At 46.0% G+C, this 23,346-nt stretch overlaps 1 protein-coding gene across 1 annotated transcript; it reads left to right on the plus strand.

Annotated features, from left to right (window-relative positions):
- On the plus strand, positions 1-22,462 carry BROX (BRO1 domain and CAAX motif containing). Its single transcript, XM_040430477.1, is given in 14 exon segments — positions 1-12; positions 14-54; positions 56-99; positions 1,263-1,370; positions 2,105-2,201; positions 8,931-9,026; positions 10,966-11,038; positions 13,402-13,507; positions 14,278-14,367; positions 14,867-14,952; positions 16,111-16,192; positions 17,109-17,259; positions 17,407-17,566; positions 21,834-22,462. Coding segments are annotated over 14 exon segments (1,233 nt in total). The 3' UTR covers positions 21,921-22,462.
- Positions 22,463-23,346: the final 884 nt, after the last annotated feature.

Here is a 23,346-nt window from a genome sequence, read left to right on the forward strand (position 1 = left end):
ATGACCCACTGGTTTCAATCGTAACCCTCTCAAGGGCACGGCGCCGGTCTCCTTAATATCTCGGCGTCGCCTCCACCCCTGCAGCCTCAAAGATATGCAGTGAGATTGATTTCTGACGATTTAGTCTATATCTTTAGCTTATGAATCCAGGGATGGGTTTACAAATGGGGCCACTGTCCTAGTGGGGGGCCCCTACAGGCTGACAGTCAAGTCTTGATACAGAGCTTCAGAGCATAGACCTAATGACAAATGATAAAAATTCTGCTGCACACAGTCACCACAGGGGGAGCTTACTGCATAACACTTAAAGGGGTTGTCCCATCTCAGACAATTAAGGGCATATCGCTAGGATATGCCCCCATTGTCTGATAGGTGCGGGTCCGAGAACGGAGCGGGGAGAGCTGTGGCTTGAGGACCCCAGATCTCCCGGGGTCCGTCCACCACCAAGCGCTGCTCCCATAAAAGAGAATGGGAGCGCACCGCGCAGGCGCGGCCCATGCTCCCGTTCATTTCTATGGGCAGACGGAAATAGCCGGGCCAGTGCTCGACTATTTTCGCAGCCCCATAGAAATGGATGGAGGGCGGCTGCGAATGCGCAGTGCGCCCTTCGTTCATTTCTCCTCTCTGTTATCATTGTAAGTCTGGGTTCCAGAGGTGGGACCCGCAACTATCGGACAACGGGGGCATATCCTAGTGATATGCCCCCATTGTCTGAGATGGGAAAACCCCTTTTAAGCCTTGTGAATACAACTGGATTTTGGGTTCATGTTTAATCCGAATTATTTGCGGATCGCACGTAGAGCCATTTTATTTTATGAGGAGCTGCGGATGGTTGTCATCCGTGTTCTGTCTGCATCTGTGTGGCTCTTCTGAAAATGATAAAACATCTCCTACTCTGATCCGTTTTGCGGACGAGAATATGCATTTCCATAATAGGGACCGAGGAAAGTGCGGGATGCACATGCCCGAAATACGTATTTTGCGGATCCTCAGTTTGTGGTCAGCAAAACGGCAACAGCCATGTGCATGAGGCCCTATATAGTCAATGCACCTGTCTTCACTAAGCGTCTGTGCTCCCTCTAGTGGTGACGGCAGGCACAAGGAATGTTATCCTGTAACTCTATGGCTGTCTGCAGAGAAGCAGAGGATTTGATTGCTACAAAAATACATGGTTTGTATGGGGATTCAGCGGTCGGGATGCATGAAGGTGTAAACCAGTGAATCATGTGACGATATTTCCATTTCTCCCATGTAACATTCAAGTGATTTACGAACATCAAGAGCGCGACTCCTGGAACTCTTCACAGACCCGACCTGTAACCCCGAGATGATGAAGAACGCCTCGGATGTGTACTTTTCTCTGCTACTGGGTGAGTGGAGAAAATGAAATAGTTTCCATTTTCTGGCACACAGGGGAAAAAAAACACCCCCAACTAACCCCTTAAAGGGGTTGTCCATATTTTGATATTGATGGGCCTATCCTTAGAATGGGCCATTCATATCACATCATCAGGCGTCTGACATCCTGCACAGCTGTAACCTGACCCCCAAGACTTGGACTTAAAGGGGTATTCAAGTTAGAAGAAGTAATTCCCCATCTACAGTATAAAGGATGCCTATTAGATCAATGGGGTTCCAGCTGCTAGGACCCCCACTGATCACGAGAACAGGGGTCCCATGCCCCTAAAATGAGCAGCCGGTTGAACATGAGGACTGCCGCTCCATTCAGTAAGCTAGGTGCTGTACCTGGCCATCTCTGGCGGTCCCATAGAGATGAATGCGCACGCTCGACCTGGTGCTTTATTCATGTGGGGGACATGGGACCCCAGTTCTTGTGGTTGGTGGGGGTCCGAGCATTCCCCCCCCCCCCAATCTAACAGTTATCTCCTAACCTATAAAGGGGAGAATAGATTTTTCTAAGTAGAATACTCCTTTAACTGTATGTCAATTTGCACAGGTAAACTGGACATACAGTTACAGCCATCTGTGTTAAAATTAAATAAAATAAAAAAATCCAAAAACATACATAACACGCACACAAGGTACAGGCTGGGCGGACATCTTGGTCTTATTACTGTCTGTTCCTTTTTCTCCTGGACTTTAGGCTTCATTAATTCACTGGATGGAGGAACTCAAGACAATAAGCTGCGCTACATCCAGAACTTCAAATGGACGGACACCCTGCAGGGCAACGTGCCCAGGTACAGCCTGATTGTGTGCGTCCCCCAGCAGATGAGGGGCTGAGGTGATCGGCCTTGTCTGTTATATGGGTGGAATGCACCCAAATCCGAGTCCCCTGCAGCCACCACTAGATGGAGCTCACTGCACACAGTTCAATAGGAGCTCCCTCTGGTGGTGACTGCAGGGCTCCGATATGTTCCTGACAGCAATATATTGGCTAAAATCTCATTTTTTAACATCCGTGTGAGGGTTTAGCCTTGTATTGTCAGTTGCATACTATTGTGGTGCACCATTTGCAGTGATCTATCTGGTGACTGCAGGTATGACACGTAAGGCTGGGTTCACACGGGCGTCACGTTTTAGCTCCGGATGCGTCCCGGGTGCATTGCGGCAAACCCGCGCGAGTAGGTACGCAATTGCAGTCAGTTTTGACTGCGATGCGTTCTGTTGTTCAGTTTTTATCGCGCGGGTGCAATGTGTTTTGCACGCGCGTGATAAAAAACTGACTGTGGTACCCAGACCCCAACTTCTTCACTAATGTTCAGGTTTGGGTTCAGTGTTGTGTAGATGTAATTATTTTCCCTTATAACATGGTTATAAGGAAAAATAATAGCATTCTGAAAACAGAATGCTTAGTAGAAGGTCAATTGAGGGTTAAACAAATTTATAAAAATTAACTCGCCTCCTCCAATTGATCGCGTAGCTGCCGGTCTCCTGTTCTTTCTTCAGGACCTGTCGTGACGTCACTGAGCTCACCACATGGTCCATCACCACAGTGATGGACCATGTGATATGACGTCACCACAGGTCCTTTAGCTGGCAGCTCATGATTAAAGAAGTAAGAAGAGATCGGCAACTACGCGATCAAGAGGAGGAGGTGAGTTAATTTTTTTTATTTTTGAACCCTCAATTGACCTTCTACTAAGCATTCTGTATTAACCACCTCAGCCCCCAGTGCTTAAACACCCTGAAAGACCAGGCCACTTTTTACACTTCTGACCTACACTACTTTCACCGTTTATTGCTCGGTCATGCAACTTACCACCCAAATGAATTTTACCTCCTTTTCTTCTCACTAATAGAGCTTTCATTTGGTGGTATTTCATTGCTGCTGACATTTTTACTTTTTTTGTTATTAATCGAAATTTAACGATTTTTTTGCAAAAAAATGACATTTTTCACTTTCAGTTGTAAAATTTTGCAAAAAAAACGACATCCATATAGAAATTTTGCTCTAAATTTATAGTTCTACATGTCTTTGATAAAAAAAAAATGTTTGGGTAAAAAAAAAATGGTTTGGGTAAAAGTTATAGCGTTTACAAACTATGGTACAAAAATGTGAATTTCCGCTTTTTGAAGCAGCTCTGACTTTCTGAGCACCTGTCATGTTTCCTGAGGTTCTACAATGCCCAGACAGTACAAACACCCCACAAATGACCCCATTTCTGAAAGTACACACCCTAAGGTATTCGCTGATGGGCATAGTGAGTTCATAGAACTTTTTATTTTTTGTCACAAGTTAGCGGAAATGATGATTTTTTTTTTTTTTTTTTTTTTCCTTACAAAGTCTCATATTCCACTAACTTGTGACAAAAAATAAAAAGTTCTATGAACTCACTATGCCCATCACGAAATACCTTGGGGTCTCTTCTTTCCAAAATGGGGTCACTTGTGGGGTAGTTATACTGCCCTGGCATTCTAGGGGCCCAAATGTGTGGTAAAGAGTTTGAAATCAAATTCTGTAAAAAATGACCTGTGAAATCCGAAAGGTGCTCTTTGGAATGTGGGCCCCTTTGCCCACCTAGGCTGCAAAAAAGTGTCACACATCTGGTATCTCCGTACTCAGGAGAAGGTGGGGAATGTGTTTTGGGGTGTCATTTTTATATATACCCATGCTGGGTGAGAGAAATATCTTGGCAAAAGACAACTTTTCCCCAATTTTTTTATACAAAGTTGTCATTTGACCAAGATATTTATCTCACCCAGCATGGGTATATGTAAAAGACACCCCAAAACACATTCCTCAACTTCTCCTGAGTACGGGGATACCAGATGTGTGACACTTTTTTGCAGCCTAGGTGGGCAAAGGGGCCCATATTCCAAAGAGCACCTTTCGGATTTCACTCCTCATTTTTTCCTGAATTTGATTTCAAACTCCTTACCACACATTGGGCCCCTAGAATACCAGGGCAGTATAACTACCCACAAGTGACCCCATTTTGGAAAGAAGACACCCCAAGGTATTCCGTGAGGGGCATGGCGAGTTCCTAGAATTTTTTATTTTTTGTCACAAGTTAGTGGAAAATGATGATTTTTTTTTTTTTTTTTTTTTTTTTCATACAAAGTCTCATATTCCACAAACTTGTGACAAAAAATAAAAACTTCCATGAACTCACTATGCCCATCAGCGAATACCTTGGGGTCTCTTCTTTCCAAAATGGGTCACTTGTGGGGTAGTTATACTGCCCTGGCATTCTAGGGGCCCAAATGTGTGGTAAGTAGGTAAATGACCTGTGAAATCCGAAAGGTGCTCTTTGGAATATGGGCCCCTTTGCCCACCTAGGCTGCAAAAAAGTGTCACACATCTGGTATCTCTGTATTCAGGAGAAGTTGAGGAATGTGTTTTGGGGTGTCTTTTTACATATACCCATGCTGGGTGAGATAAATATCTTGGTCAAATGCCAACTTTGTATAAAAAAATGGGAAAGTTGTCTTTTGCCAAGATATTTCTCTCACCCAGCATGGGTATATGTAAAATGACACCCAAAAACACATTCCCCAACTTCTCCCGATTACGGAGATACCAGATGTGTGACACTTTTTTGCAGCCGAGGTGGGCAAAGGGGCCCATATTCAAAAGAGCACCTTTCGGATTTCACAGGTCATTTTTTACAGAATTTGATTTCAAACTCCTTACCACACATTTGGGCCCCTAGAATGCCAGGGCAGTATAACTACCCCACAAGTGACCCCATTTTGGAAAGAAGAGACCCCAAGGTATTCGCTGATGGGCAAGTGAGTTCATGGAAGTTTTTATTTTTTGTCACAAGTTAGTGGAATATGAGACTTTGTATGAAAAAAAAAAAAAAAAAAAAAATAAGCATTTTCCACTAACTTGTGACAAAAAATAAAAAATTCTAGGAACTCGCCATGCCCCTCACGGAATACCTTGGGGTGTCTTCTTTCCAAAATGGGGTCACTTGTGGGGTAGTTATACTGCCCTGGCATTTTCCAGGGGCCCTAATGTGTGGTAAGTAGGTAAATGACCTGTGAAATCCTAAAGGTGCTCTTTGGAATATGGGCCCCTTTGCCCACCTAGGCTGCAAAAAAGTGTCACACATGTGGTATCGCCGTATTCAGGAGAAGTTGGGGAATGTGTTTTGGGGTGTCATTTTACATATACCCATGCTGGGTGAGAGAAATATCTTGGCAAAAGACAACTTTTCCCATTTTTTTTATACAAAGTTGGCATTTGACCAAGATATTTCTCTCACCCAGCATGGGTATATGTAAAATGACACCCCAAAACACATTCCCCAACTTCTCCTGAGTACGGCGATACCAGATGTGTGACACTTTTTTGCAGCCTAGATGCGCAAAGGTGCCCAAATTCCTTTTAGGAGGGCATTTTTAGACATTTGGATACCAGACTTCTTCTCACGCTTTGGGGCCCCTAGAATGCCAGAGCAGTATAAATACCCCACATGTGACCCCATTTTGGAAAGAAGACACCCCAAGGTATTCAATGAGGGGCATGGCGAGTTCATAGAAATTTTTTTTTTTTGGCACAAGTTAGCGGAAATTGATATTTTTAATTTTTTTCTCACAAAGTCTCCCGTTCCGCTAACTTGGGACAAAAATTTCAATCTTTCATGGACTCAATATGCCCCTCACGGAATACCTGGGGGTGTCTTCTTTCCGAAAATGGGGTCACATGTGGGGTATTTATACTGCCCTGGCATTCTAGGGGCCCTAAAGCGTGAGAAGAAGTCTGGAATATAAATGTCTAAAAAATTTTACGCATTTGGATTCCGTGAGGGGTATGGGGAGTTCATGTGAGATTTTATTTTTTGTCACAAGTTAGTGGAATATGAGACTTTGTAAGAAAAAAAAAAAAATAATTCCGCTAACTTGGGCCAAAAAAATATCTGAATGGAGCCTTACAGGGGGGTGATCAATGACAGGGGGGGTGATCAATGACAGGGGGTGTGATCAATGACAGGGGGGTGATCAATGACAGGGGGGTGATCAATGACAGGGGGGTGATCAATGACAGGGGGGTGATCAGGGAGTCTATATGGGTGATAACCACAGTCATTGATCATGCCCCTGTAAGGCTTCATTCAGACGTCCGGATGCGTTTTGCGGATCCGATCCATCTATCAGTGCATCCGTAAAAATCATGCGGACATCTGAATGGAGCTTTACAGGGGGGTAATCAATGACAGGGGGGTGATCAATGACAGGGGGGTGATCAGGGAGTCTATATGGGGTGATCACCACAGTCATTGATCATGCCCCTGTAAGGCTTCATTCAGACGTCCGGATGCGTTTTGCGGATCGGATCCATCTATCAGTGCATCCGTAAAAATCATGCGGACATCTGAATGGAGCTTTACAGGGGGGTAATCAATGACAGGGGGGTGATCACCACAGTCATTGATCATGCCCCTGTAAGGCTTCATTCAGACGACCGGATGCGTTTTGCGGATCCGATCCATGTATCAGTGCATCCGTAAAAATCATGCGGACATCTGAATGGAGCTTTACAGGGGGGTGATCAGGGAGTCTATATGGGGTGATCACCACAGTCATTGATCATGCCCCTGTAAGGCTTCATTCAGACGTCCGGATGCGTTTTGCGGATCCGATCCATCTATCAGTGCATCCGTAAAAATCATGCGGACATCTGAATGGAGCTTTACAGGGGGGTAATCAATGACAGGGGGGTGATCACCACAGTCATTGATCATGCCCCTGTAAGGCTTCATTCAGACGACCGGATGCGTTTTGCGGATCCGATCCATGTATCAGTGCATCCGTAAAAATCATGCGGACATCTGAATGGAGCTTTACAGGGGGGTAATCAATGACAGGGGGGTAATCAATGACAGGGGGGTGATCAGGGAGTCTATATGGGGTGATCACCACAGTCATTGATCATGCCCCTGTAAGGCTTCATTCAGACGTCCGGATGCGTTTTGCGGATCCGATCCATCTATCAGTGGATCCGTAAAAATCATGCGGACGTCTGAATGGAGCTTTACAGGGGGTTGATCAATGACAGGGGGGTAATCAATGACAGGGGGGTGATCAGGGAGTCTATATGGGGTGATCAGGGGTGATTAGGGGTGATCAGGGGCTAATAAGGGGTTAATAAGTGATGGGGGGGGGGTGTAGTGTAGTGTAGTGGTGCTTGGTGCTACTTTACTGAGCTACCTGTGTCCTCTGGTGGTCGATCCAAACAAAGGGGACCACCAGAGGACCAGGTAGCAGGTATATTAGACGCTGTTATCAAAACAGCTTCTAATATACCTGTTAGGGGTTAAAAAAAACACATCTCCAGCCTGCCAGCGAACGATCGCCGCTGGCAGGCTGGAGATCAACTCTCTTACCTTCCGTTCCTGTGAGCGCGCGCGCCTGTGTGCGCGCGTTCACAGGAAATCTCGCGTCTCGCGAGATGACGCGTATATGCGTGACTGTGCGCAGCGCTGCCACCTCCTTAACGCGATCCTGCGTTAGGCGGTCCGGAGGTGGTTAAAGAATGCTATTCTTTTCCCTTACAACCATGTTATAAGGGAAAATAATACAGTGAATAGACAGTCACCTAGCAACCGTGCGTGAAAATCACACCGCATCCGCACTTGCTTGCTATTTTCACGCAGCCCCATTCACTTCTATGGGGCCTGCGTTGCTTGAAAAACGCACAATATAGAACATGCTGCTATTTTCACGCAACGCACAAGTGATGCGTGAAAATCACCGCTCATCTGCACAGCCCAATAGAAGTGAATGGGTCCGGATTTAGTGCGGGTGCAATGCGTTCACCTCACGCATTGCACCCGCGCGGAAATCTCGCCCGTGTGAAAGGGGCCTAAGCCTCTAGTCAGTGAACTGTATCAGAAAAAGTTCTGACCACTGTAAAGATGTGCTATGAAATGAATCATCACAGAATTTAGTTTGGCCCTAAAAAACGTTACGATCTTCTTAGGCTACTTTCCGTCGTGGATCTGCACAATCGCATCCGTTCAGATAATACAACCGCATGCATCCGTTCAGAACGGATCCGTTTGTATTATCTTTAACATAGCCAAAACGGATCCGTCTTGAACACCATTGAAAGTCAATGGGGGACGGATCCGTTTTCTATTGTGTCAGTGAAAACTGATCCGTCCCCATTGACTTACATTGTGTGTCAGGATCCGTTTGGCTCAGTTTCATCAGATGGACACCAGAACGCTGCAAGCAACGTTTTGGTGTCTGCCTCCAAAGCGGAATGGAGACTGAACGGAGGCCAAACTGATGCCTTCTGAGCGGATCCTTATCCATTCAGAATGCATTGGGGCTAAACTGATCCGTTTTGGACCGCTTGTGAGAGCCCTGAACGGATCTCCCAAACGGAAGCCAAAACGCCAGTGTGAAAGTAGCCTTAGTTGGAGGTTCTTTATTTATGAAGGTCCCGTCATCAGGCACATATATATTTAGGTTTTGCACTTGTGGATCGTTATTCTTTTGTGTGCTCTTTGCAGTGCTCAACAAGATGCCGTTTTTGAGTTGATTTCAATGGGCTTTAACCTGGGTCTTTGGTACAGCAAGTATGCTTCACGGCTGGCTGGGAAGGAAGAGTGAGTATCGATGCTCCCTGGTCTGTATCTGTTAGTTTTATTACTCCAACCCTGCTAAAATTGAATTTTTTTGTTAAACATCTATTGATTTGTATATACAGCTCCTGTATAGACCTGTGTGTCTCCATGGTTACAGACTACAAACAAACCCTGTGTAGTCTGATCATGTGGTTATGTTTTTGCAAGTTCATACACATTAGCCAAATTTCAGCAAGAGCTGGCACATGGCTCCCACTTGTGCCCAGAGTGTTCCTTGTGAGAGCGAACCTAGTGAAGGCCTTAGAGGACATTTCACATCGCTGACCACCTATTCCACTCTGTACTTAGGGCTGGTGGGAACAAATCTGACCACAAACGGTGTCCTGATGAGCTAAGGACAGACACGCTGTTGATAAATCTGGTAAAGTCCCGCTTATAGAACATACGGACAGGGATTGCCCTGATGAGATAACCTCTTTAAAGGCTATGGACACCTTTGCACTAATTGTTTTTCCTAAGTGCAAAATGAAGCAGCTTTTTAAAAATTGTCTTAATTAAAATGTCCTACTATTTTGTTTGTGCAGAATGTGTGCAAGGCTTCATTCCCATGAAAAAAGTCTGTTAAAAACAGATACGCTGTCAGTATTTCATGGCCATTTTGCGTCAGTGTGTGCTTTCGTTTTTTGGCCGTTTTGCATCCGTTTTTAATGGGCATTAAAAATGATGAATTTCATTGGCTTTTTTTTTTTTTTTTTTTTAACATCCCATCCCCTGCAGTGCCCTCAGTATACATAATGCCCCCATAGTTCCCCCTGGACATCAGATGGCCCCCATAGTGCCCTCTAGTATCTATGATGCTTCCCTTAGTGCCCCCCAGTATACATATGTGTTCTCCATTGGGCCCCCAGTATAAATATGTGCCCCCACACCTCTGAGTTCTTAAAAAAAAAAAAAACAACTCAACTCATTCACTTGCACCTGAGGGAACACGGGATGTGACGTCACGACACTGGGAGCTTTTAAAGCTCTTTTTTTACATAGTGTACCCATTTTTAACGACCATCTATATGACCGTTGAAAATGGGCCCATCGATTTTAGTGGGGTCCGTCTGGACATTTCCTATTTTTGACGGCTTCTATTCAGTGGCTCCATAGACTTTAATTGGTTCTGAAAACCTCCATCACACGGCTGTTTTCCAGTGGTGTGAATGAGACCTAAATCCTTCACCGAGCTGCTGAATCGGACAAATCTATCGGACCACTGCTCTTGTTTCTGATGGCTCTCTCTGCTCTCCCCATCCCTTCTCTCTGTGTTAGCGATAGCAGCAGGGAAGGGGAGGAGGTTGTACACAGCAGATGACTGGGGTGGGGGGCACCTCATTCAGAGGAAGGAAGGCACACGGATAGCGGTCTGCAGGGGAGAATCACACAGACTGTATACATGTAGAGAATGAGGAGAGCATCCAGGGCAAACACAGTCCTCAGCATCAGTGCCTATCAGGAGAAGAAGTCAGACCAGGAATGAAGCACATGAGTTAGTGAAGACAGCAGCATCCTGGACACACAGATCTGAAATCCAGGATGTTCTACTGGGAGGAACACATCCACATGACAAAAGTGTGACATGAGGAGCAGGTTATAAACGGAATATCAGGAGGTCTGACCATGAAAGAAGCAATAAAGAACTTAATGTAGCTTTTTTTTTTACCCAAGGTAACAACTAACATATAGAAAGAAAAAATAAAAACTTTTTCTCTATGTCAGAGGTGTCCAGAGCCTTTAAATGTATACACAGGGTAACCTGTAAGAAGGTGAAGAGATCTGATAGTCTCCCTGCCTTACTGTCTTCCCAGTAGTCCTAGTGCGGAAAACCTTTACAGTCAGTTCACATTTTTCGTCCAGATCTTCCATTTTCCCGCCGTTTTGCGCTTATTACATAACGCCTGATGTGTCGTTGCAGCATTACGGAAGATGAGGCCAAAGAGGTTCACAAGAGCCAGAAGATTGCAGCTGGCATTTTCAGCCATTTGAAGGTAAGGGCCCATTCACACGGGTAGATAGTCCACCCGCAGGCGAGCGCAGATCGACCATACAGCCTGTCGATCAGCGTCGTTTAGTAAATTTGAATGAAGCCGTCTTTACTGTTGTCCCCGTACAGCCTGCATCTTGTGGGGAGAAGATTCTCTGTGCACACGGTGAGATGATTGCAAATAATGCATTTTATGCCCACATGAAAGATACAGTTAGCTTACAAATGAGGGTTTGCTTGTGGGCAGTGATCAGAAACAAACATTTCTACCAACGTTCGTTTAGCCGGTCATTGGCCCGAATAACAGATTGGTACCTGTGACACTGGCTGACCTGTTACATGTGCACTTGGCAGCTGAAGACATCTGTTTTGGTCCCATGTTCATATGTGCCCGCACTGCTGAGAAAAATGATGTTTTAAAGGGGTATTCCCATCACAGACAATGGGGGCATATCGCTAGTAGGTCCCACCTCTCGGACCCGCACCTACAGTGAGAATGGAGCGGGGAGAGCTGTGGCCGGAGGACCCCAGATTTCCCAGGGTCCGTCCACCACCAAACGCTGCTCCCATAGAAGTGAATGGGAGCGCACCGCACACGCACGGCCCCTGCTCCTATTCATTTCTATGGGGCAGACGGAAATAGCCGAGCCAGCGCTCAGCTATTTTAGGCAGCCCCGTAGAAATGAATGGAGGGCGGCTGCGCATGTGCAGTGCACCCTCCGTTCATTTCCCCGCTCCGTTCTCATTGTAGGTACGGGTCCCACCTCTGGGACCTGCACCTAGCGATATGCCCCCATTGTCTGTGATGGGAATACCCTTTTAATATATGCAAATGAGCCTCAAGGAGCAACGGGGGTGTTGGGGACATATTTTTACTGCCCGGCCCTGTCAATCAAAGTGGAGAGAGCGTGGCAGTTGCAGAGAGAGCAGAGCCTCTAGGTGTAATGACAACGCCCCCGTTGCTCCTAGAGCCTCATTTCCATATATTAAAACATCAGTTTCCTCAGTAATGCGGCCACATATGAACATGGGACCAACACAGATGCCTTCAGCTGCCAAGCGCACATGTAACAGGTCAGCCAGCGTCATAGGTACAAAACTGCTGACAGATGCCCTTTAAAGGGCTTTTGCACTAAGAACACAGGATAGGGGATAAGTGTCTGATTATTGGGACCAACCGCGATCATGAGAACAGGGGACCTAGAGTCGCCTATGTGAATGGAGCGCAGAAGTGCATGCGTGGTCACCGCCTCATTTACTTACCGTAGTCCTGAGAGTTGGCACTATCTCCATAGAAGTGAATGGAGCGGTGGTCACACATCCGCATTACCGCCCAGGACCTCCATTCTTGTGATCGCTTTGGGTCCCAGTGTTCGGACCTTAACGATCCAATGCTATTCTGTTGTTAGTGGGAAAACCCCCTTAAAGGGCTGGTCTAGGATTTTACTATTGATAACTTATCCTCGGGATAACCATCAATATCTGATTGGTGGGCGTCTGACACCCCGCATCCCTACCCATCAGCTGTTTTCAAGTAGTTCCCATGGCCGAACTACACCACTTCGCCCATTGTGTAGAGGATGAATATGGTCACCACTCACTTCAGTGGACTGAGCTGTGTAGTCCGGGAACTGGAGCTACTCGGGGTGACGTATCCTGAGGATTGGCCATACATTGTAAAATCTTGCATGAGGCTTTTCCTAGGCTCTTTCTGTAAACTTAATTGGTTTTCTCCACCTTTATTGTGTTGGGTTTTGGCCCCCAGGACACAAGGTTCCGGAGTTTGTTTCTGTGCAGCATAAAAGTTTCTGACACCCCATGAAGTCTATGAAACTTTATCTGACACCTGAGCGGCTGTGCTGTTCCCCGGTGTGATAGGACGAAGGCAGAAGTGTAGTTTATGCTAAAGTAACCTGCGATGCATCCTCTGTGCAAGCAAACTGGTTCCTGCCACCAGTCGTGCCCTCTTCTCCGCTGCTGTCATGTCTGCAGCCCGATGTGAAGAGCAGCTCGTGTTCTGGGCAGATGCACCAATGTGAGCGTAGCAGGGGACAGAGAACCAGAGACCCCGTCTGCGCACAGGTGGGGACCCCCTCTATGAGCCAGATGCACTTGTTTTACATGGATGTCCATTCATTTGTATTGCTGCCTAGTAAAATAGGTGGCTTGTCCAGGGTTCCATGACCAGGTCCTGTGCCATGGTGGCTGCATTATGAAAGGAGGGGGTGGGGGGGGTCCTCTGATGAGACAAGCAGCTTATAGAGGTTTCACAAATATAGGATCAAACATTGCGATGTGACCGAAAACTCGGCATTAGTATATATCGTGTGATATTACTGAACTTACTATAACTTTTGTGTTTTTTAGGAGAGTCACATTCCTAAACTCATCTCCCCAGTGGAGAAAGGACGAGATTTAGAAAGTCGGGTGATTGATGCTTATATCATCCAGTGCCAGGCCGAAGCACAGGAAGGTACGGTGGTCGTCCGCCATCTTGTGGTATTACCGCAACACTTTATGTTTTAAACCTGTGAGTGATTTGTGAGGTGTGTATTATGAGGTTCTGCAGCAGCAGGTGTGTATTAGGAGGTTCTGCAGCATCTGATGTGTGTATTAGGAGGTTCTGCAGCATCTGATGTGTGTATTAGGAGGTTCTGCAGCAGCTGAGGTGTGTATTAGGAGGTTCTGCAGCAGCTGAGGTGTGTATTAGGAGGTTCTGCAGCAGCTGAGGTGTGTATTAGGAGGTTATGCAGCAGCTGAGGTGTGTATTAGGAGGTTCTGCAGCAGCAGGTGTGTATTAGGAGGTTCTGCAGCATCTGATGTGTGTATTAGGAGGTTCTGCAGCAGCTGAGGTGTGTATTATGAGGTTCTGCAGCAGCTGAGGTGTGTATTAGGAGGTTATGCAGCAGCTGAGGTGTGTATTAGGAGGTTATGCAGCAGCTGAGGTGTGTATTAGGAGGTTATGCAGCAGCTGAGGTGTTTATTATGAGGTTCTGCAGCAGCTGAGGTGTGTATTAGGAGGTTCTGCAGCAGCTGAGGTGTTTATTATGAGGTTCTGCAGCAGCTGAGGGGAGTATTAGGAGGTTCTACAGCAGCTGAGGTGTGTAGTGTGATGCTCACCAGATAGTTGGCTTCTACATGAAGAGATAAGCAGCGCCTCTGTTCTGCCGCTCATCTCTCTATAAGCAGTGATGTTCCTACAGATGGTCTCATTGTAACAAGTCCTCTCCTTCGTGTATGCAGTGACCATCGCTCGGGCTATTGAACTGAAGCACAACCCTGGTCTGATAGCAGCTTTGGCCTACGAAACAGCAAACTTCTACCAAAGAGTAGGTAAGTGTCTTTGTGTTTCTCTCCTCTGTTGACCAAACAGGGTACAAATGGCAGCAACACAAGCGAGTCCTGTTCATGGTGAAGGAGTAAAGGCTGCTGAGTGTACTACGTCCATTCCCGTAGTGTCCACTAGAAGGCGACAGTCACCACAACATCTTCCAAGTGCAGCAATGATGAGAGTCCACTGCCCGGCCAAGGGATGACTGTATGGATAGGTTGTGAGTCTGATAGTTGGGGGTTTCACCGCCGAGATTCCCTCATTTACAAAGGGAGGCCCCAAATTTCCGGCCAGAGTGTTAACTTTACATCCACAGCCTTCCTCCATGTGTGGGGCTCCCGGAATTAGCTGATTTTCAGAAATCGGCTGTTTCCTATGGTCTCATTCTTTTCCATTAGTTGTCTGTGCACGCATGGGGGCCCTCATTCTTAGTGACAGTGGGGGCCCCAGAGGTCAGATCCCATCTCCACACGGTTGTACTGTTCTTTTCTCCATTTTTAGATCACACGCTCATCAGTCTGGATCCGGTGTACGTAGCAAAGTGGAGAAGTTACACCCAACTGAAGATGTGTTTTTATATGGCTTACGTAAGTACACGACCCATATCCATAGTCCGGAAATCCTGCCCAATACCAAAAATTCTATGACCTTTAACTCCTGCGTGCCCAGCACTATAACAGTACACCCGCTTCTAAGGCTAGATCCTACTGATGAGGGGTATGCACCCCGAAACAGTCCACGGATGGTTATCTGGCCTGGCTATATTCCCTTATCAAATCCCATGGTTTGTTGAAAAGTCAGATCTTAACTCATAGGGAGCCACTTCCAATGGGTGGCGCTGGCGAGATGGTTCTCTTTCTTGGGAGATACCTCTTTGCATATTAGTTTCCCATGGAGCATTGCCAATAAGTGTGGAGTACTTCCAGTAAGGCTCCATACATGACTGGTCTCTTATCTTATGGAGATTCAGCACCCTGTCTAAGGGCTCATTCAGACGGCCGTATGCTGTCCGCAAAAATACTGAATGCTATCCGTTTTTTTGCGGATCCGCAAAAAAAATGAAACATGTCCTATACTTGTCCGTGAAAATCAGGACATGGCCCCATTGAAGTCTATGGGTCAGCAAAAATACTGAATGCTATCCGTTTTTTTGCAGATCCGTTTTTTTGCGGATCCGCAAAAAAACGGATAGCATTCAGTATTTTTGCGGACAGCATACGGCCGTCTGAATGAGCCCTAAGTCATATATCTTTATAATAGTTGGAGCTCCATTTTTCGCATACAGACCTCTCAATCCTCTGCATAGTCTTAGCTTTAAAATATAACACTCTGGTTGCCTGCAGCCACCACTAGAGGGAGCTCAGCAGCTTACTGTATGCTGTATTAACACAGTAGGCGCCCCCTAGTGGTGACTGAAGGAACCAAGAATGTTACTTGTGAAATCTACAGTCTACGCAGGGGATGTGGAGCTCTGCATCAGAAGAACGGATATATAAAAAAATAAATCTGCATAGAATTTGGGGCCTGAAAACCATCTAATCAGGATTTGTCTAAGCCGGGCTGCCATTTTTAAGTAAACTACTGCCTAAAAATGTGAAAACCATGCTTTTGTTACCCATCCCAAAGAGGGGGTTTCTTAGGGAATTGAAGACTGGTATCTCCTTAGTACATTCTGTAGGTGGATGGTATAACATGTGTTCATTCTACATGTACATTCGTTATTAACCCCCTGATCCCCTCCACAGGCCTTCTGTTACCACGGTCAGACTCTCCTGGCCAGCGACAAGTGCGGAGAAGCCATAAGGTCCCTGCAGGAATCTGAGAAATGTGAGTCCATGTTGTTTGGTTTGTGCCAGTCATCAATATACGTTAGAAAGCACAGACGAGAGCCAGAGACAGACCATCATAAGACTAATCCAGACCACCCGATCCCTGATCCAGAAGGAGGTTGTGATATTAGTACTCATTACTGGGGGTCCGACACCCCGCCGAACTACACAGCCTCCATGGTGCGGTGGACGTTCCCGGTTACTGCAGCTCCCATTGAAGTGAATGGTAACCAGCTCCATCCACTAGACAATTGACGGAGGTATTATGTTCTGGTGCTACTCCCTAACACCTGATGGGTGGGGTGCCGGACCCCTGCCAATCAGATATTGATGACCTATCCTGAGGATAGGCCATCAGTATAAAGGAATGGACAAACCCTTTAAACAATATTTTGGAGGACAAAATAAAATGCAGATAAGCAATGCCTGGCAGCTGCCATTACCAATAGTGTGTAAGAGGGTGCCCCTATTCTCCCCCTATGTCAGAGGAATGAAGGCTTGTGCATGTTGGATTTCAACATGCCTGATCTTTTCTCCTCATGGAACATAAGCCACCTCCAGAGGCTTCTGTCAGCATCTTATTTGCTGGTCTAAGGTAAATTGTCTAATGTAGGGACTATTGGATGATTTTGGACCTACTGGATATCAGGACGCCTGTAATCCTCTTATATATGGGGTACCCTTCTAACAACAAGGACTGTCCAAAGCAGACAACCTTTTCACGGCCTTAACGATCCCCACATCAGCTCCCCCTCTCGCAGCATCAGAGAGAGAGACTGCAGCTGCATACCCCTCCTTCCCTACTGCAGTTACTTCCATCTATAGCTCTATCATCTAGTGATCATACCCGACACACTTTTTCAATAGGTACCGAGAACTGTTTTATTTCTTTTACTTTTCTCTTCCCTGTTAAGTTTTTGGCAAGGCTGAAGCTTTGTGTAAGGAATATGGTCAAACCAAAGGCCCAGGAACCACAGCTAAGCCCTCGGGACACCTCTTCTTCAGGAAACTGGGAACCCAGGTGAAGAACACCCTAGAGAAATGTCAGCGGGAGAATGGCTTCATGTAAGTCAGAGCTTTCATGGGGGATAGATCCGAGTCTCTATGTTCTTGGAGCATATTTGTGGTTGGGAGTCTTCTGTGTCCAGGTTGTGATGTTGTTATGTACTCATCGGTGCTGTCTGCCAAAATCCTATTCATTGTACATTTCAGCTATTTTCAGAAGGTTCCTCCAGAGGCACCAGAGTTGGAATTAAAAGCAAATTATGGTCTGGTACAGCCCGTGCCTTTTGAGTTCCCAGCTATGAGCCCGCAGTGGACCCCAGAGACGCAGGCGGGATTCGACCTTACAAAAAGGCCAAAGGACGACAGTGTAAGGCACTATTTCTAATGTCACCGGAATCATGTCGTTTTCACCGGTTTTCGCTATCTGCCAGCTTCATCTCTAACTGTAATTATTTTTTCTTTCCAAAGTTCAGTTCCAGAAGAGGAGGTCACCAGCTGCTATGATCTTCTCCCATGCTCAGGGGCTCTATAACTCTATGCCTGCTTGTAATGCACAGGCAGAGTCCTACTCAGTGTTGTGAGAGAGCTCCTCACTGTAGTCCGTCATGGACTCTCAATTAAGCTGGACTTTGATATAGCCTAAAACTTGAAGGAACACCAAAGAAAATGCATACAAAAAATAAGACATCCGAGCACTTTTCCCTTATTCTCCTCCTTTCCTGTAATCCTAATTGATCACATATTACAATGAAAGCTGAGATACATAAAGACATGTTCTCTGTGTGTCACAGAAGGTCAGTCGTGCCCCCCTCTGTGAGCCTCCCCTCTCTGCATTAGTACCCATTATATTACCAAACTTCTGATATAGTGACATGTTAGAAGTTTGATCAGTTTGGGTGTCTGGGTGCTCAGATCCCCTAAGTTACTAAAATGAAGAGGCAGAAGTTCTCAGATGAGCGCTGTGCACCCTTATTTCTGATTGGCTCTCCAGGGAGCGGCGATGTTCACTGTGTATGGACTTGAAGACTCTCTCTTTGAGCCTGTAAACTGCTTGCTTCACTCTCCAAGGAAAGCCATTTACAGACGAAGGGGCACAGTGCTCAGCTGAGCGCCTCTGACAGTTCATTTTAGCTATCAGTGGGGGTCTCGGCACCCGTACAACCCAGTGATCATTAACTTAGGACATTTGCAAAGTTTTATAAAATGAAGGGTCCCCTTTAAGACCTGCCTGCAGCCATCCCTCGTCTGAAAGGTTTCCTTCCAATCCTCACACTGCGTAGTATGGTCCCTCATTGAAATGCTCCACCAACTTGTATGCCTCATAATTGTTGTGTTTTTTTCAGTGAGTGCAGAGATTCTGAGCAAGTACATACAATGTGTACATTAACCAAAATACACTCCTAGACAAAATACAGGTCCTTCTCAAAAAATTTGCATATTGTGATAAAGTTCATTATTTTCTGTAATGTACTGATAAACATTAGACTTTCATATATTTTAGATTCATTACACACAACTGAAGTAGTTCAAGCTTTTTCTTGTTTTAATATTGATGATTTTGGCATACAGCTCATGAAAACCCAAAATTCCTATCTCAAAAAATTAGCATATCATAAAAAGGTTCTCTAAACGAGCTCTTAACCTAATCATCTGAATCAACTAATTAACTCTAAACACCTGCAAAAGATTCCTGAGGCTTTTAAAAACTCCCAGCCTGGTTCATTACTCAAAACCGCAATCATGGGTAAGACTGCCGACCTGACTGCTGTCCAGAAGGCCATCATTGACACCCTCAAGCAAGAGGGTAAGACACAGAAAGAAATTTTTGAACGAATAGGCTGTTCCCAGAGTGCTGTATCAAGGCACCTCAGTGGGAAGTCTGTGGGAAGGAAAAAGTGTGGCAGAAAACGCTGCACAACGAGAAGAGGAGACCGGACCCTGAGGAAGATTGTGGAGAAGGACCGATTCCAGACCTTGGGCGACCTGCGGAAGCAGTGGACTGAGTCTGGAGTAGAAACATCCAGAGCCACCGTGTACAGGCGTGTGCAGGAAATGGGCTACAGGTGCCGCATTCCCCAGGTCAAGCCACTTTTGAACCAGAAACAGCGGCAGAAGCGCCTGACCTGGGCTACAGAGAAGCAGCACTGGACTGTTGCTCAGTGGTCCAAAGTACTTTTTTCAGATGAAAGCAAATTTTGCATGTCATTTGGAAATCAAGGTGCCAGAGTCTGGAGGAAGACTGGGGAGAGGGAAATGCCAAAATGCCTGAAGTCCAGTGTCAAGTACCCACAGTCCGTGATGGTCTGGGGTGCCATGTCAGCTGCTGGTGTTGGTCCACTGTGTTTTATCAAGGGCAGGGTCAATGCAGCTAGCTATCAGGAGATTTTGGAGCACTTCATGCTTCCATCTGCTGAAAAGCTTTATGGAGATGAAGATTTCATTTTTCAGCACGACCTGGCACCTGCTCACAGTGCCAAAACCACTGGTAAATGGTTTACTGACCATGGTATTACTGTGCTCAATTGGCCTGCCAACTCTCCTGACCTGAACCCCATAGAGAATCTGTGGGATATTGGGAAGAGAAAGTTGAGAGACGCAAGACCCAACACTCTGGATGAGCTTAAGGCCGCTATCGAAGCATCCTGGGCCTCCATAACACCTCAGCAGTGCCACAGGCTGATTGCCTCCATGCCGCATTGAAGCAGTCATTTCTGCAAAAGGATTCCCGACCAAGTATTGAGTGCATAACTGAACTTAATTATTTGAAGGTTGACTTTTTTTGTATTGAAAACACTTTTCTTTTATTGGTCGGATGAAATATGCTATTTTTTTGAGATAGGAATTTGGGGTTTTCATGAGCTGTATGCCAAAATCATCAATATTAAAACAAGAAAAGGCTTGAACTACTTCAGTTGTGTGTAATGAATCTAAAATATATGAAAGTCTAATGTTTATCAGTACATTACAGAAAATAATGAACTTTATCACAATATGCTAATTTTTTGAGAAGAACCTGTACAGCACTAAGAAGGAGTTATTGGAATGGAATGAAACTTTCTATCTTTAATGATAATATATGTAAGTGATTACAATATTAGAGCGAAATGAGAAATTTATTGGGGACACTGTAAAATAGAGATGAGGCTCTAGGATCCTGTTGGGCCATCTCTACTCTGGTTACAAGATGAGATCCGGCCTCTAGCCTGGTCACAAGATGAGATCCGGCCTCTAGCCTGGTTACAAGATGAGATCCGGCCTCTAGCCTGGATACAAGATGAGATCCGGCCTCTAGCCTGGATACAAGATGAGAAACGGCCTCTAGCCTGGGTACAAGATGAGATACAGCCTCTAGCCTGGATACAAGATGAGATCCGGCCTCTAGCCTGGATACAAGATGAGATCCGGCCTCTAGCCTGGATACAAGATGAGATCCGGCCTCTACTCTGGATACAAGATGAGATTACGGCCTCTACTCTGGATACAAGATGAGATACAGTTGGGCATGGGGTTACACAGGTTCTGTATGGTATCCTGCAGCACATTTGCCTACAGATGTCACAGCTGGGCCTGTAGATCCTGCACACTTGTAGGTGGCTGAAGCTGGCGTCCCAGCTGGTCCCATAAATGCTGGGTTGGTGATAAATCTGATGACTGAGCAGCCAAAGAAATATTACAATCTGGCGGGGACCTTTCTGGGAAACCCTTGCAGTGAGGTTGAGCATTATCCTGCTGAAAAATGCCAGTTGGAAGCCCTGCCATGAAAGGGACCACACGTGGCGGCAGGATGTCCTGCACATATCGCTGAGCTGTTAGTGTCCCTCGTATCACCACTAGGTGTGACCAACTGTCATATACGATGGCACCCCAGATCATCACACCAGCAGTTGGGGCAGTGTGTCGCTCCACAGCAAAGGCAGCAATCACCATGAGTCCTGCATAACCAATCCAGACCATCATGAGATCCCAAACAGACACTGGATTCGTTGCTAAAGACATACATTTTCAGTCCATATTGGTCCAGGTTTCTCATTCACGACACCACTGCAAATGAAGGCAACTGGCTGTCAATGGAAGGACACGTAATGGGTGCCATGACACTAAATTTCCTTATGCTAAGCACCTGGAAATGGTTCAAGCAGAGATCGGGGGTGTAATGAAGGTGCCATCTGTGTCTGGATGGTGGACCATGAAACTGTGGGAGCCAGTCAGAGCCTAGTCGCCATGTGTGTGTGCCCTAACAGCTAGGTCGGCACAGCCTAGATGACGGGCAGTTCAATCAACACAACCATCCTGCTGGATGCGCCCCTTCTGTCAACTAGGCAAAATGTCTTTAAGTGCATCATGGAGGCACATCTTGCAGTCACTACCCAAAAGTAGCCTTTTTTTTTTTTTCTTAAATAAGGCAGCCCTTTAGCTCCCTCTTGTGGCAGACCACACCTGGAATAATCTCCATATCTGCCTGAGATGATATAAAACTCCATGCAGAGTTTTGTAGCATTCCGACATTTCTATTTGGGTGCGGTATTTTCTTGTCGATGAGTGTATATTATATAGTTTGCATACAGCATTGACGGCAGGTACCATTTAAGGTTGGATACTCTCAGTACTGACATTTCCCGTATATTCATTTCCAGGCCAAACCCAAGAAAGAAGAGGAGGTGAAGCCTATGAAGGAACCGGACATAAAGCCCCAGAAGGACAGCGGCTGTCAGATCTCCTAACACACCACAGAATTATAAAACGCCCAAATCCCAACCACTCCTGACTCCTTCCCCCGGAGAGACTCCCCGCCTGTACTCCTGGAGGTGTGGAGATTACAACCGGGTCTCGAGTTAAAGAAACGAGACCCTCAGACCCCTTTTCTGGATACAGGACTTGGACGTGGTCTCTCCACCCATCGTGGGTATAGATAAGCACCTTACCTGATATATGGGTGTTCTTCTCCTCGACCCTTGAGGGGGTGAACCTCTCTATATATCCAGAACTGACACGTCTACAGCCATAACCCTTCACTAACCTCATTTAGCGGAGTAAGCAGAAGCTGCTGTGTGTAATTACAATCAATTGTGAGAGGGGCCGGTGTATACTGTATCGTCACATTACTAAATGTAAAGAGGATCTCCTCTCTCCAGCCAGGTCTGTTTTAGGAAATATTTGCATTCCCCTTTACATAAGAAAAAAAAAATCAGGTACATGTTTGTGATGTTCCTCTGTTGTTCTTCCTAGAAATGTAAGAATAAACTGACAACTGGATGTTACCATTCTCCTAAAGGCCCCCATAACATTCAATAGCGGTCAGCTAAACAATCGTTCGGCCAGGGGCTATCACTCCCAAATCCCTTCAGGCCTCCCCATACACGTTTGGCGCTGCCAAGTGTATAGTATGGGGAGAGCGGAGGAAGCAAGACACTTCTGGCGGGGGCTTATCTCCAAGGAAAACAAGAGGATCTGGCGAATATATTCATTTTGCCCGATTCTTCTCTCCCCAACCCCGACTGTTGGGGGGAGACTCGGCCGAAGCCCTCCGTTCTCGGCGGGTTTGGCCGACAAAAGACTATTGTGTATATGGGCCTTAACATTGTCCAATCAGGGACCATTATCGCTAAAGGGAATGGCAACACCTAGTTGTCAATGTATTCAGGAGGAATAACAGGAATGGTGCACAAAAATGCTGTGGATTAGGCATTTTATGGGATATTTACAAAATCAGGAGAGGAAACAGGTTCTCTTACCAAAAAAGAAAAAAATAGGACATTTAAATCCTTGAGTTCTTCTCTTCTGTCAAGTTGTTTATCAGCTTCATTGAATTTATTTGATTCGTTCTTAGTGATTTCCGTTTTTTAAGAAAGTTGGGTCATCCAATACGTCGTAGCCACCATTTCTGCCCTCAACAGGTCTTGGGTCCATCTGTCTCAGCTTCCTGGAAATATCATAGCGCCCTGTGAGTTGGACACAGGTAGAGCTTTATACACGGTGCTATACTTACTGCAGGGCCTAAGGGGGCGGAGCATGACACAGGAATTTTTTAATCCCTGTGTCATGCTCTGCCCCCTCAAGCCCTGAATTAGGCATAACGCAGTGTATCAGGTTAGCATGGAATGCTTTAAGGCCCCATTCACACTACCGTATTTTTGCTCCACATCCGAT

This window comes from Bufo bufo, chromosome 4 (genome assembly GCF_905171765.1).
Source record: "Bufo bufo chromosome 4, aBufBuf1.1, whole genome shotgun sequence".
In the NCBI taxonomy this organism is placed as follows: Eukaryota; Metazoa; Chordata; class Amphibia; order Anura; family Bufonidae; genus Bufo; species Bufo bufo.